This window comes from Rhinoderma darwinii, chromosome 11, assembly GCF_050947455.1.
Source record: "Rhinoderma darwinii isolate aRhiDar2 chromosome 11, aRhiDar2.hap1, whole genome shotgun sequence".
Taxonomy (NCBI): domain Eukaryota; kingdom Metazoa; phylum Chordata; class Amphibia; order Anura; family Rhinodermatidae; genus Rhinoderma; species Rhinoderma darwinii.
The window spans coordinates 92,363,827-92,377,944 of record NC_134697.1 but is presented as its reverse complement, the minus strand read 5'-3'; the positions used below and the strand labels follow the sequence as shown (position 1 = coordinate 92,377,944).

General features: G+C 47.3%; 1 protein-coding gene across 1 annotated transcript; it reads left to right on the top strand.

Annotated features, from left to right (window-relative positions):
* Positions 1 to 9,937: 9,937 nt before the first annotated feature.
* On the top strand, positions 9,938 to 11,445 carry LOC142663342 (uncharacterized). The gene is made up of 2 exons (XM_075841950.1): positions 9,938 to 10,090; positions 10,173 to 11,445. Exons 1-2 carry the CDS (start codon positions 9,977 to 9,979, stop codon positions 11,013 to 11,015), a joined length of 957 nt encoding a protein of 318 aa, XP_075698065.1. The 5' UTR covers positions 9,938 to 9,976; the 3' UTR covers positions 11,016 to 11,445.
* The last annotated feature ends 2,673 nt before the right edge of the window (positions 11,446 to 14,118 follow it).

The window sequence follows — 14,118 nt, the reverse complement described above, 5'->3', positions numbered from 1 at the left end:
CATGTGCCTTCTTGAGCAGGGGGACCTTGCGGGCACTGCAGGATTTTAATCCATTACGGCGTAATGTGTTACCAATGGTTTTCTTGGTGACTGTGGTCCCAGCTGCCTTGAGATCATTAACAAGTTCCCCCCGTGTAGTTTTCGGCTGAGCTCTCACCTTCCTCAGGATCTAGGATACCCCACGAGGTGAGATTTTGCATGGAGCCCCAGATCAATGTCGATTGACAGTCATTTTGTATGTCTTCCATTTTCTTACTATTGCACCAACAGTTGTCTCCTTCTCACCCAGCGTCTTACTTATGGTTTTGTAGCCCATTCCAGCCTTGTGCAGGTCTATGATCTTGTCCCTGACATCCTTAGAAAGCTCTTTGGTCTTGCCCATGTTGTAGAGGTTAGAGTCAGACTGATTCATTGAGTCTGTGGACAGGACTCTTTTATACAGGTGACCATGTAAGAGCTGTCTATAATGCAGGCACCAAGTTGATTTGGAGCAGTAACTGGTCTGGAGGAGGCTGAACTCTTAATGGTTGGTAGGGGATCAAATACTTATTTCCTTCACTGTACAGGGGGGTCTATATGTGGGGATGTGGGCCACTATATACAGGGGGGTCTATATTTGGGCCACTGTCTACAGGGGGGGTCTATATGTGGAGATGTGGGCCACTATATACAGGGCGGTCTATATTTGGGCCACTATATATTGGGGTGGTCTATATGTGGGCCACTATATACAGGGGAGTCTATATGTGGAGATGTGGGCCACTATATACAGGGGGGTCTATATTTGGGCCACTGTTTACTGAGCTTGGTTCTAGTGCTGTATATATGTCAGATCTTGGTTCTGGAGCTGTATATATGTACTGAGCTTTGTTCTGGTGCTGTATATATGTACTGAGCTTGGTTCTAGTGCTGTATATATGTCAGAGCTTGGTTCTGGAGCTGTATATATGTACTGAGCTTGGTTCTATTGCTGTATATATATGTATTGAGCTTGGTACTGGAGCTGTATATATGTACTGAGCTTGGTTCTAGTGCTGTATATATGTCAGAGCTTGGTTCTGGTGCTGTATATATGTACTGAGCTTTGATCTGGTGCTGTATATATGTCGGACTTGGTTCTGGAGCTGTAATTATATAGGATATATTTATAACAAAATTGCAGGGCAGATGGAATTTTTCTCAATTCATTGTATATTTCATGGGAACCTGTCTGGTAGTTTTAACCCCTTGAACCGTCACCATGCGGTAATACATGATCTGACAGTATTCCGCTGTATGTTTTTTTCAGATGCAGCAAAATCCTTAAAATCCACTTTTAAAACAACGCACACTATATGCTAATTACTCATTAGAGGGTCATGGGGCGGTGCCGATATCCTCACGAGTCACATAGTCCTGCCTCCAAACCCACCTTTCCATGTTTGAGTGACATCTCCCTGGCTGATACAACTTTCTCGGATGTGCCATTGCCTTCTGGCACTATACACAAGGGGGAGAGCTGTGTGGCACTATACACAAGGGGGAGAGCTGTGTGGCACTATACACAAGGGGGAGCTGTGTGGCACTATACACATAGGGGGCTGTGTGGCACTATACAGAAAGGGGGGCTGTGTGGCACTATACACAAGGGGGAGAGCTGTGTGGCACTATAAACAAGGGGGAGAGCTGTGTGGCACTATACACAAAGGGGGCTGTGTGGCACTATACACAAAGGGGGCTGTGTGGCACTATACACATAGGGGGCTGTGTGGCACTATACAGAAAGGGGGGCTGTGTGGCACTATGCACATAGGGGGGCTGTGTGGCACTATACACAAGGGGGAGCTGTGTGGCACTATACACATAGGGGGGCTGTGTGGCACTATACACATAGGGGAAGAGCTGTGTGGCACTATACACAAAGGGGAGCTGTGTGGCACTATACACAAAGGGGGCTGTGTGGCACTATACACAAGGGGGGCTGTGTGGCTCTATACACAAAGGGGGGCTGTGTGGCACTATACACAAGGGGGAGCTGTGTGGCACTATACACATAGAGGGGCTGTGTGGCACTATACACATAGGGGGGCTGTGTGGCACTATACACAAGGGGGAGAGCTGTGTGGCACTATACACAAGGGGGAGAGCTGTGTGGCACTATACACAAAGGGGGCTGTGTGGCACTATACACAAAGGGGAGAGCTGTGTGGCACTATACACAAGGGGGAGAGCTGTGTGGCACTCTACACAAGGGGGGCTGTGTGGCACTATACACAAGGGGGAGCTGTGTGGCACTATACACATAGGGGGGCTGTGTGGCACTATACACATAGGGGAAGAGCTGTGTGGCACTATACACAAAGGGGAGCTGTGTGGCACTATACACAAAGGGGGCTGTGTGGCACTATACACAAGGGGGGCTGTGTGGTACTATACACAAGGGGGAGCTGTGTGGCACTATACACAAGGGGGAGAGCTGTGTGGCACTATACACAAAGGGGGGCTGTGTGGCACTATACACAAGGGGGAGCTGTGTGGCACTTTACACATAGGGTGGCTGTGTGGCACTATACACATGGGGGAGAGCTGTGTGGCACTATACACAAGGGGGAGCTGTGTGGCACTATACACAAGGGGGGGCTGTGTGGCACTATACATATGGGGGAACTGTATGCCACTATTTACAAGGGGGAGGGCTGTGGCTCTATCTACAGGGGGCTGAGTGTGGCACAATCTACAGGTGTCTGTGTGTGGCACTATCTACTAAGGGGGGGCTGTGCTGCACTTTCTACTAAGGGGGGCTGTGTGGCACTATATACAAGGGAGGGGGCTGTGTGGCACTCTATACAGTGCGGGCTATATGGCATTCTACAAGGGGGAGGTGGGGGTGCTATCTACAAATAGGGTGACACTGTCTACAGGGGGGCTGTATGGCACATTCTACAGGGGGCACTATTTATAAGGGGGGCTGCTTGTGGCACCCGAGGGGGGGGGGGCGGCCAAGAGTTTGCTATGGGGCCCAGTCTTTCCTAGTTACGCCTCTGAGCAGACTTTAGTGTCTCGTCTAGTTATATAATGCAAGTGGAACAGCCTCTATAGATGATGCGCTGCAGGAAAAAACTTAATGTAGAGTGCCACGGTGTGGTCACCGCGGGGAACTGTTTACTTTCATGGATGAAGTAATAGCGCCATTATGTGGTCATCGCTGGTATTACTGACTATATTTTACGACCTTATTACTTATGGAAGGCTGCATTGGCTATACGGCGCAGCAGCGCCATCGTGGGGTCAATTCTGGGAAATGCTCACTAAATTCAATGTAATTCAGACAGCCTTAGTGATACGCTAAGCAGCAGCGCCATCTTGTGGTCGATGCTGGGAAATGCGCACTATAGTCAATGTAATTCATGCTGCCTTAGGGATACGCTGAGTAGCAGCGCCATCGTGTGGTCGATGCTGGGAAATGCGCACTATATTCAATGTAATTCAGTCTGACTTAGGGATACGCTGAGCAGCAGCGCCATCGTGTGGTCCACGCTGAGAAATGCTCACTAAATTCAATATAATGCAGGTAGCCCAGTGATACGCTGAGCAGGAGCGCCATCTTGTGGTCAATGCTGGGAAATGCATAATCAATTACATGTAAGGGTATGTTCACACGGCAGCGTCCGTAACGGTTGAAATTACGGGGCTGTTTTCAGGAGAAAACAGCCCCGTCATTTCAGCCGTAACGGCATGTGCAGGCGCTTGAACGCCGCGTCCATTACGGACGTAACTGGAGCTGGTTTTCCATGGTCTGAAGTGACATGAAACTTCTTTGGCGCGGGCGTCTATTTACGCGCCGTATTTTGACAGCGATGCGTAAATATACGCCTCATGTGAACAGACAAACGTCAGCCAATTGCTTTCAATGGGCAGATGTTTGTCAACGCTTTCAAGCCGTAATTTCGGACGTAATTCGGGGGTTAAAACGGCCGAATTACGTCCGTAAATAGGCTGTGTGAACTTACCCTAAGGGTATGTTCACACGGCCTATTTACGGATGTAAATCGGGCGTTTTTGCCCCGAATTACGCCCGAAAATAGCGCCTCAATAGCGCTGACAAACATCTGCCCATTGAAAGCAATGGGCAGACGTTTGTCTGTTCACACGAGGCGTATATTTACGCGCCGCTGTCAAATGACGGCGCGTAAATAGACGCCCGCGTCAAAGAAGTGACCTGTCACTTCTTTGGCCGTAATTGGAGCCGTTATTCATTGACTCCAATTAATAGCAGCGCTAATTACGGCCGTAATGGACGCGGCGTTCAAGCGCCTGCACATGCCGGTACGGCTGAAATTACGGGGATGTTTTCAGGCTGAAACATCCCCGTAATTTCAGCCGTTACGGACGCCCTCGTGTGAACATACCCTAATTCAGACCGATTTAGTGATTCGCTGAGCAGCAGCGCCATCGTGTGGTCAATGCTGTGAAATGCTCACTAAATTCAATGTAATGCAGGTAGCCTAGTGATACAAGGAGCAGCAGCGCGCCATCGTGTGGTCACTGCAGGGAACTTTTTACTTTCAAATTATTCCGATATTGTATATATTAATGAATAATATAGCAATACTGCAGGGAATTTATAGACCTAGTTTTATATGATGCAGACAGCACAAAAGATGTGCAGTAGCAACAGCGGCCTCGTGTGGTCACTGTGGCAACTGTCTTGGTAGGCCATCTGAGTACCCGGAGAAAAATGACTGGAACACACAAACAGGAAGTGACGTTTATACTTCTGGGTGAAGCGAGGCAATCATTCAGGTATTTACAGTCAGAATCTTTCCTGTCCGTTTATTACGTGTCAGTGTGTGACGCATGATGCGCGTAGTATAAACATATTCAGCTTCTTTGTATGTGAGATTTTTACTAAAATGCTTATCAGGCGGATGATGAACGCAATCTGTACTATGGCCACCAGGTGGCGCTGTGACATAGCATTATTATATTAGTACCATTTACATGTTCCAGAATCAAACCTCACACTTTTTGGAGATATAAAACAGATATTTGATCTTTTTTCAGAGCCCCTGTGACACCCCCTCTCCTATGTAACCGTGTTAACACCAGTGTAGCCACAAGGGTCTGCTCACATGAAATTCAGATGTAATTCAGGCGTTTTAGGCTATGTTCACACAGAGGTTTTTTTCCGGAAACCGCGCCAAAAAACTCGTCAAAAACGGCTCGAAAATGCCTCCCATTGTTTTCAATGGGAGGCGGAGGCGTCTTTTTCCCGCCAGCGGTAAAACCGCCTCCCGGGAAAAAGAAGCAACATGCCCTATTTTTGGGCGTTTACGCCTCTGACCTCCCATTGACTTCAATGGGAGGCAGAGAAAGCTTATTTCACGGCGTTATATGGCCGCGGTGCTCAATGGCTGCGGGCGAAAAATGCTGCGAAAATCGGCGTGCAGGGAAAGGTAAATCTGCCTCAAACTTCCAAACGGAATTTTGAGGCAGAAATTCCGCCTGCAAAAAACTCTGTGTGAACCCAGCCTTACGCCTCGATTTACGCCTGAAAAAGCGGCTCCATTACGCCTACAAACATCTGCCCGTTGTATGCAATGGGTTTTACGATGTTCTGTTCAGACAAGGTGCAATTTTACGCGTCGCTGTCAAAATACGGCGCTTAAAATGACGGCTCGTCAAAAGAAGTGCAGGTCACTTCTTGGGACGTTTTTGGAGGCGTTTTTCATTGACTCTATTGAAAACAGCTCCATAAACGGCCGCAAAAACGTTGCAAAAACGCGAGTGGCTCAAAAAACGTCTGAAAATCAAGAGCTATCTTTCCTTGAAAACTGCTCCTGATTTTAAGACGTTTTTTAAGCTTTTTTCGCTAGAGTCAATGAAAAACGGCTCCAAAAACATACCAAGAAGTGACCTGCACTTCTTTTTCGCGACCGTTATTTTACGCGTAAAAAAACGCTCTGTCGGAACAGAACGCCGTTTTGAAATCAATGTTTCTACTTCCGATCTTCCGGACGCTTTTCGGACGTTTACAGCCGGAAAAACGGCCAAAAATAGACCGTATGAACATACCCTAGGGGTATGTTCACACGACAGCGCAAAATACGTATGAAATTACGGTGCTGTTTTCAGAAGAAAACAGCTCCTGAATTTCAGACGTTTTTGCATGATCTCGCATTTTTCGCCGCGTCTTTTACGGACGTAATTGGAGCTGTTCTTCATTGGAGGAAAAACGGCTCCAAATACATTCGGAGAAGTGTCCTGCACTTCTTTGACGCGGGCGTAATTTTACGCGCCGTCTTTTGACAGCGACACGTAAAATTACACCTCGTGGGAACAGAACATCGTATAACCCACTGCAGGCAATGGGCAGATGTTTGCCGACGTATTGGAACCGTCTTTTCAGCCGTAATTCGAGGCATATAACGCCTCCATTACATCTGAAAATAGGTCGTGTGCACATACCCTTACAGTGACGGTCACAGTGTCCACATGACAGCAACAGTCAAGGGCCCCCAGAACAGTGACAGCCATAGTGCTCCCATAACATTGACTGTTGCTGTTATGTGGGCACTGTGAGGCTGGATTCACATGAGCACATTACGTCCGTAATGGACGGAACGTAATTCGGGCGCTAATCCCGGACCGAACACACTGCAGGGAGCCGGGCTCCTAGCATCATAGTGATGTACGATGCTAGGAGTTCCTGCCTCTCCGTGGAACTACTGTCCCGTACTGAAAACATGATTACAGTACGGGACAGTTGTCCCGCAGCGAGGCAGGGACTCCTAGCGTCGTACATAACTATGATGCTAGGAGCCCGGCTCCCTGCACTGTGTTCGGTCCGGGATTAGTGGCCGAAATACGTTCCGTCCATTACGGACGTAATGTGCTCGTGTGAATCCAGCCTGACTGTTACTGTTATGGGAGCACTATGGCTGTCACTGTTCTGGGGAGAGTTGGTTGTCCCTGTTATGGAGGACTTTGACTGTTGCTGTTATGTGGGCACTGTAACTGTCAAAGTCCTCCATAACAGGGACAACCAACTCCCCTAACAGTGACAGTCACAGTGCCCACATAACAGCAACAGTCAACAGTTGATTAACAGCTGATGGCCACTGTTACATTGTTTGAAATTCCATCTAAGGGTGCGTTCACATTTATCAATTGCATCATCATCAGTTTTTTTGTCTCAAGTGATTACAACTGATGCAAAAACCGATTAAAAAAATGTATCAGTTGCATCAGACTTTTTCACAATTTTTACTACAAAACCATCAGTTGTCGTTAGTTGTCATCCGTTTTTAACATCAGTTTTTACCACAATGGTCCACCAAAAAGGTCATCTAGGGTCTGAAAATGTCACACCCCTCCTGTAGATAATGCCACACCCCCCTGTAGATAACGCCACACAGCGCCCACTGTAGATTGTGCCACACAGCGCCCCCCTGTAGATAGCACCGGATACATATAGCACTACCCCCTTTCTCCTGTAGATAGCGCCACTCAAGCTCCCTCTAGCATACATGGACAGTGGAGTCAGGGGTTACTCCCTAAACGGAGTCCCCGGCCGCAGCATTACCAATGCTGTGGCCGGGGATTGCCTCAAGAAGGACCCCCTGACGCCACTGTCCATATATGGACAGTGACATCAGTGTCTAATCCTTGAGTGGAATCCCCTTACCGACTCTGACGTCAGGGATCTCCTCCTGGAGCGGAATCCCTGGCCAATGTCCAAATGTGGACATTAACCTCAGGGGTTTCCTCTTGGAGCCAAGATCATCGGCAATGGGGATTCCGGACAATCCGTAGCCACTGACGTCACTGTCCATATATGGACAGTGACGTCAAGGGCTTCCCCGTAGGTAGCGCTGTGGCCAGAGAGTCCTCAGCAAGCGGAGGAGCTCCCTCTGCTTCTCCGCTCTGAACTAATTCTGAAGCAGGGAGCTGATGGTTCTTCAGAATTGGGTTCAACTCTATCTGCGTCCTGAGGATGCAGATACAGTTGACAGCGGGACATACCCCCGGCCACCTTTCCGCCAGGTGCTGCTGGTAGGTGGATGCGGCAGCACCTGGTCTTCATCAGGCCACTGTTAAAATAGATTGGATACGGCGCCGGACATCCTGGGAGCCAGACCAAAAAACACTGCAGGTAACGTTTTTGGATCCTGGTTCCTGCACTGGTCTATCACTGTACGGAGCCACAACTGGTGTTCCCTGTGCCAGGACAGATCACATAGAAAGCTATGGGATCCGTTCTAGCATTAGTTTCACTCCGGCTGTTCTGCAACACGCCGGAGGGAAACTGACAGGAGCAACGGTCATATGTGAACGGCCCCTAATCTGGCATTGATAAAAAATATTTGGTGAAAGTTTTTGGTGGATTGTCAGGATTTTCTCGGCACAGCGTCAGTTCTGAGCATGTTGAAGGTATCAGTGTCTGGAGAGGAGCTGGGTCAGGTGAGATGTGGACACTTCAGTTCAGGCATTATAATGACCGACAACATTATAACCTCTGACAAGGACATTACCTGACTGGACCATAAAGTTGACTTGTTTACAGAACGTTGAGTTGGCTCCATTTTTGGTCAGAGATCTCCAAGTGTAATACTGGAAGGTTCCCACGGCTAAAGAGAGTTCAGTGCTCCAGAATTAAAGGGGTTGTCCGGGCAGGGGGCGGTTTTTCATACTGATGACCTTTCTATAGGATAGGTCATCGGTATATCATTGATGGGGGTCCGTTCCGGAAGCAGATGGCTCACAGTATAGCGGCCGTGAATGTGACTGGAGCTGCAGTTCTGCAGCACGGCCGCTATACAGTGTATGAAGCACTATTAATTAGACAAGAAGTCTCACAGGACAAATGCGTGTCAAGGTGGGAGACAAATCTCAACCACCCATATAAATAATTAGAGATAAGGACTCTAACAATACATGATAAACAAGAGAAAAAAGAGTCCATACATATCAACATATGAAAGAATTAAACATCTTTATTGATAACATAAAATACACTAAATGACATAGACAGAGAATCTAAAATAAATCCTTGTACGGATCACAGATGTATACATTGATAGCAGTACATATATACAATACACTAATGGTATGCACAGTTAATGTAGCTCCAACACAGGGTGCATCAAATAGGAGTAAATTGAAATGTAAGCAGTGCAAGGATGGACAAAATGCCTAACTCAAAAGGCCTGTAACAACTCTAAGTGATTGGTGCCTTGGAAAAACGGCATAAAGCCAAGTTAGGTCCGATAGATGCACTTACCCATGTATGGGAGATTGAGTGTGACCCAGAGGTGTGGAAGAGCGCCCCTTATTACATTACCGGGTACATATCACAATGTAATGACCATTACTCACCGTCTGCTGGAAGTTGACATGGCCATAACCAAGAGACCATCTTTTGATCATGTTCCTGCAGACACGTATAGACAGCTCAGGCCCATCTGGACTAAACTTCTGATAGATAGGCGGAAGCCGAAACGCGTTGGGGCCGGTCGCCATTCTCTGAGTCTCAGCCACATGGGTTAGTACTCTGTTATTCATCGCTCGCTGTTCTTGTTGCTCTCTATATATTAATCACACTTAGTATTTACTAATGTATGAGCTCTATTTCGGATACAATATTCCTCATTGGTCTTGTTACAACTTTAATTCCAATGTATGGTACTAACATCCTTCCTATCCATTCCTAAACAGTAGAACACCTCATTTCGTAGCCAGTATATCTTACCATATTCACACCATGCTATATGCATTTTCGTCTTGAGGTGTAATCCAATAAGTTCATAACAATATGACTTCTTTTGGTGAATAATTGACTCTTGTTTGGCGGCCATGCTTTTATTTGTGATTCATTTTTAGAAACTTATATTTACTACCTGTATAATTTTGTTGTGCAATAAAAAGATTATATATTTATACATTTTGACTTATAGACTCCATGATCCTTTCTTTGTTTGGTTAAAGATGTCCCTACATGTCTGGAGGATGGACCAGTACCATCACGGAGCCTTCACTGATACCTAAGAGAAACAACGAGCAGAAGATCCTAGAACTCACCAACAAGATCATTCATGTGCTGACTGGAGAGGTGAGGACTACCGGGAATGCTGGGACATTATATAGTAACGCTATGAAGGTGTCGGGGTGATGACTGTCTCATTGTGTGTCAGGTTCCTATAAGGTGTCAGGATGTCACCGTCTATTTCTCCATGGAGGAGTGGGAGTATATAGAAGAACACAAGGATCTGTACAGGGACGCCATGATGGAGGACCACCAGCCCCTCACATCACCGGGTAAGAGGGATCTGTACAAGGACGTCATGATGGAGGACCACCGGCCCCTCACATCACCGGGTAAGAGGGATCTGTGCAGGGACGTCATGATGGAGGAGCACCAGCCCCTCACATCACCGGGTAAGAGGGATCTGTACAAGGACGTCATGATGGAGGACCACCGGATCCGTGCACCACCGGGTAAGAGGGATCTGTACAGGGACGTCATGATGGAGGACCACCAGCCCCTCACATCACCGGGTAAGAGGGATCTGTGCAGGGACGTCATGATGGAGGAGCACCAGCCCCTCACATCACTGGGTAAGAGGGATCTGTACAAGGACGTCATGATGGAGGACCACCGGATCCGTGCACCACCGGGTAAGAGGGATCTGTACAGGGACGTCATGATGGAGGACCACCAGCCCCTCACATCACCGGGTAAGAGGGATCTGTGCAGGGACGTCATGATGGAGGAGCACCAGCCCCTCACATCACTGGGTAAGAGGGATCTGTACAAGGACGTCATGATGGAGGACCACCGGATCCGTGCACCACCGGGTAAGAGGGATCTGTACAGGGACGTCATGATGGAGGACCACCAGCCCCTCACATCACCGGGTAAGAGGGATCTGTACAGGGACGTCATGATGGAGGACCACCAGACCCCATCACCGGGTAAGAGGAGAGCATTTTTGACAGTCCACAAGATACACCCATCACCTGATAACTACATATAAACAATGTCTTCCACTGTATGTGTCTCCTACAGGTATATCCAGTAAGAGAAATCCATCAGAGAGATGTCCCAGTTCTGTGTTTTCCTGGGATTGTCCACAGGAATATCACAACGTCCCAGAGGGTCATCACGTAGGTGGAACCAAAGTCTCGTCAAATCCCATAAAGGTGAATGTGCACTTCATGCTTTGCCAATATTACCTAATAATTTGTTACATTTCAGCTCATTAACTGAGGAAATAATTTGTAATATTTTTTGTGAGTGTTTAGGGAAATATTCATATTAAAGTTGAGAATGTAGACGGAGGATACAAGGCGTATGTGTGGGAGGATCAAAAGTGCAATAAGGAAGAAACTTCTAACAATATCTACCCAGGTGAGCGACAACCACAAACTGTTCAGTGACTAAAACAATCCCTTTTTATGAACTCTCCTTGGCTACATGCAGATGACCGTTCTTCTCATCAGTGTGCTATCCGTATTGTAACGGACGGCAGACTGACCCCTTCATTTCTATGGCTCCGTGCACACTGCCATGTTCTTCACAGATCCTTGAGTGGGACCGGGCCACAAAACTCAGAGCAGGTCCTGTTCCTGTCAGTATTTGTGGCTCGGTCTCGACCATTCAAGTCAAACCTATGGAACAAACGGGACGCATGCGGAGGACACACTGTCGTACCGCAAAAAAACGGACAATGGATCCATTGTTTGCAGGATGCAAATACAAACAACCATGAGCAGGTAGCCTTGGTATGTGTGAAGTGTCCGGTAGGGGCTACGAGGAGCAAACATCATCTTTGGGACTCCTGCCATCCTTGGAAATGCTGTGACATCTATCATCATTGTCATAACTTTCTACTCTGACACTTTGATAAGAGATCTTTACATTTAACATCTTCACATTTGCTCCCACAGATGGAGAGGACAGCAAAAATATTTTGGAAGGATGTCTCTTTTTATCTCCAGTCTGTATACTGGACAACGGCAACGTCACTCAAGGTTCTCCAGGAGAAAACGTCACTTCTCCAAGGGTTGTTAGTGCAGGTTTATCATCCGATTCTTCTGACCACCAGGAATGTTCTTCTATTAGATTGAGCGTCAATTCACCTAGTACAGATTGTAAGGACAATAATATGTGTTCATGTTCTGAGTGTGGGAAATGTTTTCCACTAAAATCCTATCTGAATAAACATAAGAAAACTCACACCGAGGATAAGCCGTTCCAATGTGGACAATGCGGAAAATGCTTTCGAAGTGGATCAAAACTTAGAAGACACCAGAGGGTTCACACAGGGGAGAAACCATATCCATGTGCTGATTGCGGGAAGCTCTTTGCTCATAAACTAAGTCTCGTCAACCATGGGAAAACCCACACAGGTGAGAAGCCATTCTCTTGCACCGAATGTGGGAAATGTTTTTCATTGAAGACGTATCTGACCATCCATCAAAGGACGCCGCACACTGGAGAGAAGACGTTTTTCTGCTCAGATTGTGGAAAATGTTTTGCACAGAAAACAAGTCTTAATATACATCAAAAATCCCACAAAAGTGAGACAAAAATGACATGTTCAATTGTGGGAGAACATTGATGTAAAGAATGATTATGTTCTCTAAACGGGAAATTGACAAATCACCGTCCTTAGATGGAAACAGATTTTATAAATAAAGACCCGGCACCGATCAGCGGCTCCGGCTGATTCCGAGCACCGGATGTCCATGCCTATCCTGAGGACCTATCCTGTGGACCATAGGTCCTCCGTATTAAAGACCGCCCGTGCCCGGACAACCCCTTTAAGGACCAAGCATTGTTTTTGGTTCTTCCATCGTTGCATTCCAAGAGCCATAACATTTTTATTTTTCCGTCGACGTAGCTGTATGGACGTCATTCTGTGTTAAGGGGTTATAGAAAACTGGTAATCACGTGTTCAGATTTTTTGGGGCGAGAAATATTCTTTTTCTGTTCACTAAAAATAGACATACGAAATACACAAACTCTTCCCTTGTCAGTCTGGGTATTAATACCTACGATATCTACTTGTGCCTACTTTGATTAGTGCAAAGTGGAGGGCACTCCGTCACTAAGTAGATGCACCCACACAACCGCCCATGAGAGTTTAGAAGGCAAAGCCCCTTCTCTTAGGATTTCCATTCATTACAATGGAGGTGTCACGAAGGGTCTGTGGACCCACTGGGCTGTACCGCCTTGGCGGTAAGGCAGCTGGCCAACAGGGAGCAGGTGAGGGTCTATAGTTCTATAGGTACCTGTGGCATCTCAGACAGCAGCAGGGCAGGCTCGGCTGGGACTTGGGTAGCAGGCGAACGTCAGGCGAGGTGAAGCAAATCAGACGTGGATGCAGCACAGCATGACTTTGGCACAGCTCAGTGCTAGACCAGGAAGGTATGGATTGCTAGGAACACGAACTGGAAACGGGTATAGGGACAGGGACTGGAACAGGAAACACACTAGGAGGCCATCACATAAACAAACTAGGGAACACAACAACGCTCAGGCATAGAACTAGGGGGCTGGACCCCTCTTATAGTCCAGGGTACTCACGGGTCAAAGTTCGTCCTTGAGGTTCGGTGCGCGCGCTGCCCCTTTAAGAGCGGGCACGAGCATGCGCGCGCACACTACGGGACGGCAGAGGTGAGTGGATGCAAGAGCTGGCGTCTCCTGAGGAGGAGGCTGGGGCCAGCGCTTGCCGACTCGTGGCTGCGGCTGTCAGGGGGAGGTTGGCACTGACAGCCCGCAGCCACGGACATTACAGGAGGCAGCTGTCCGGCAGAAACCAGCTATTATTCGATGTATGTTTCAAAAATATTAGTCACAAGCTGTAACTAAGGACTGGATCTCCTAAGACGACTGTCTGACCTCTATGGATAATTCTTAGCTGCGTCGGGTATATAAGTGAAAACTCAACGTTTTTGTTATCTTTTTACCTCCAAAAAGACCCTCTCAGCTTTTGATCTCTTTTACAGTCTGAGAATAACATTATTTTTTTACTTTATTACGCGAATTTCCCCTTTACACCACAACTTTTTAAGGATCACATCTCGGTCTATTGAGGATAGACATTTAGTAGAATAAATACTGCAGATTTTTCG

Excerpts from the sequence above, each read along its gene's own strand:
- LOC142663342 (XM_075841950.1), top strand. The coding sequence starts at position 9,977 with ATGTCTGGAGGATGGACCAGTACCATCACGGAGCCTTCACTGATACCT. Across the intron at positions 10,091-10,172 it reads TTCATGTGCTGACTGGAGAG|GTTCCTATAAGGTGTCAGGA; the intron begins GTGAGGACTACC and ends ATTGTGTGTCAG.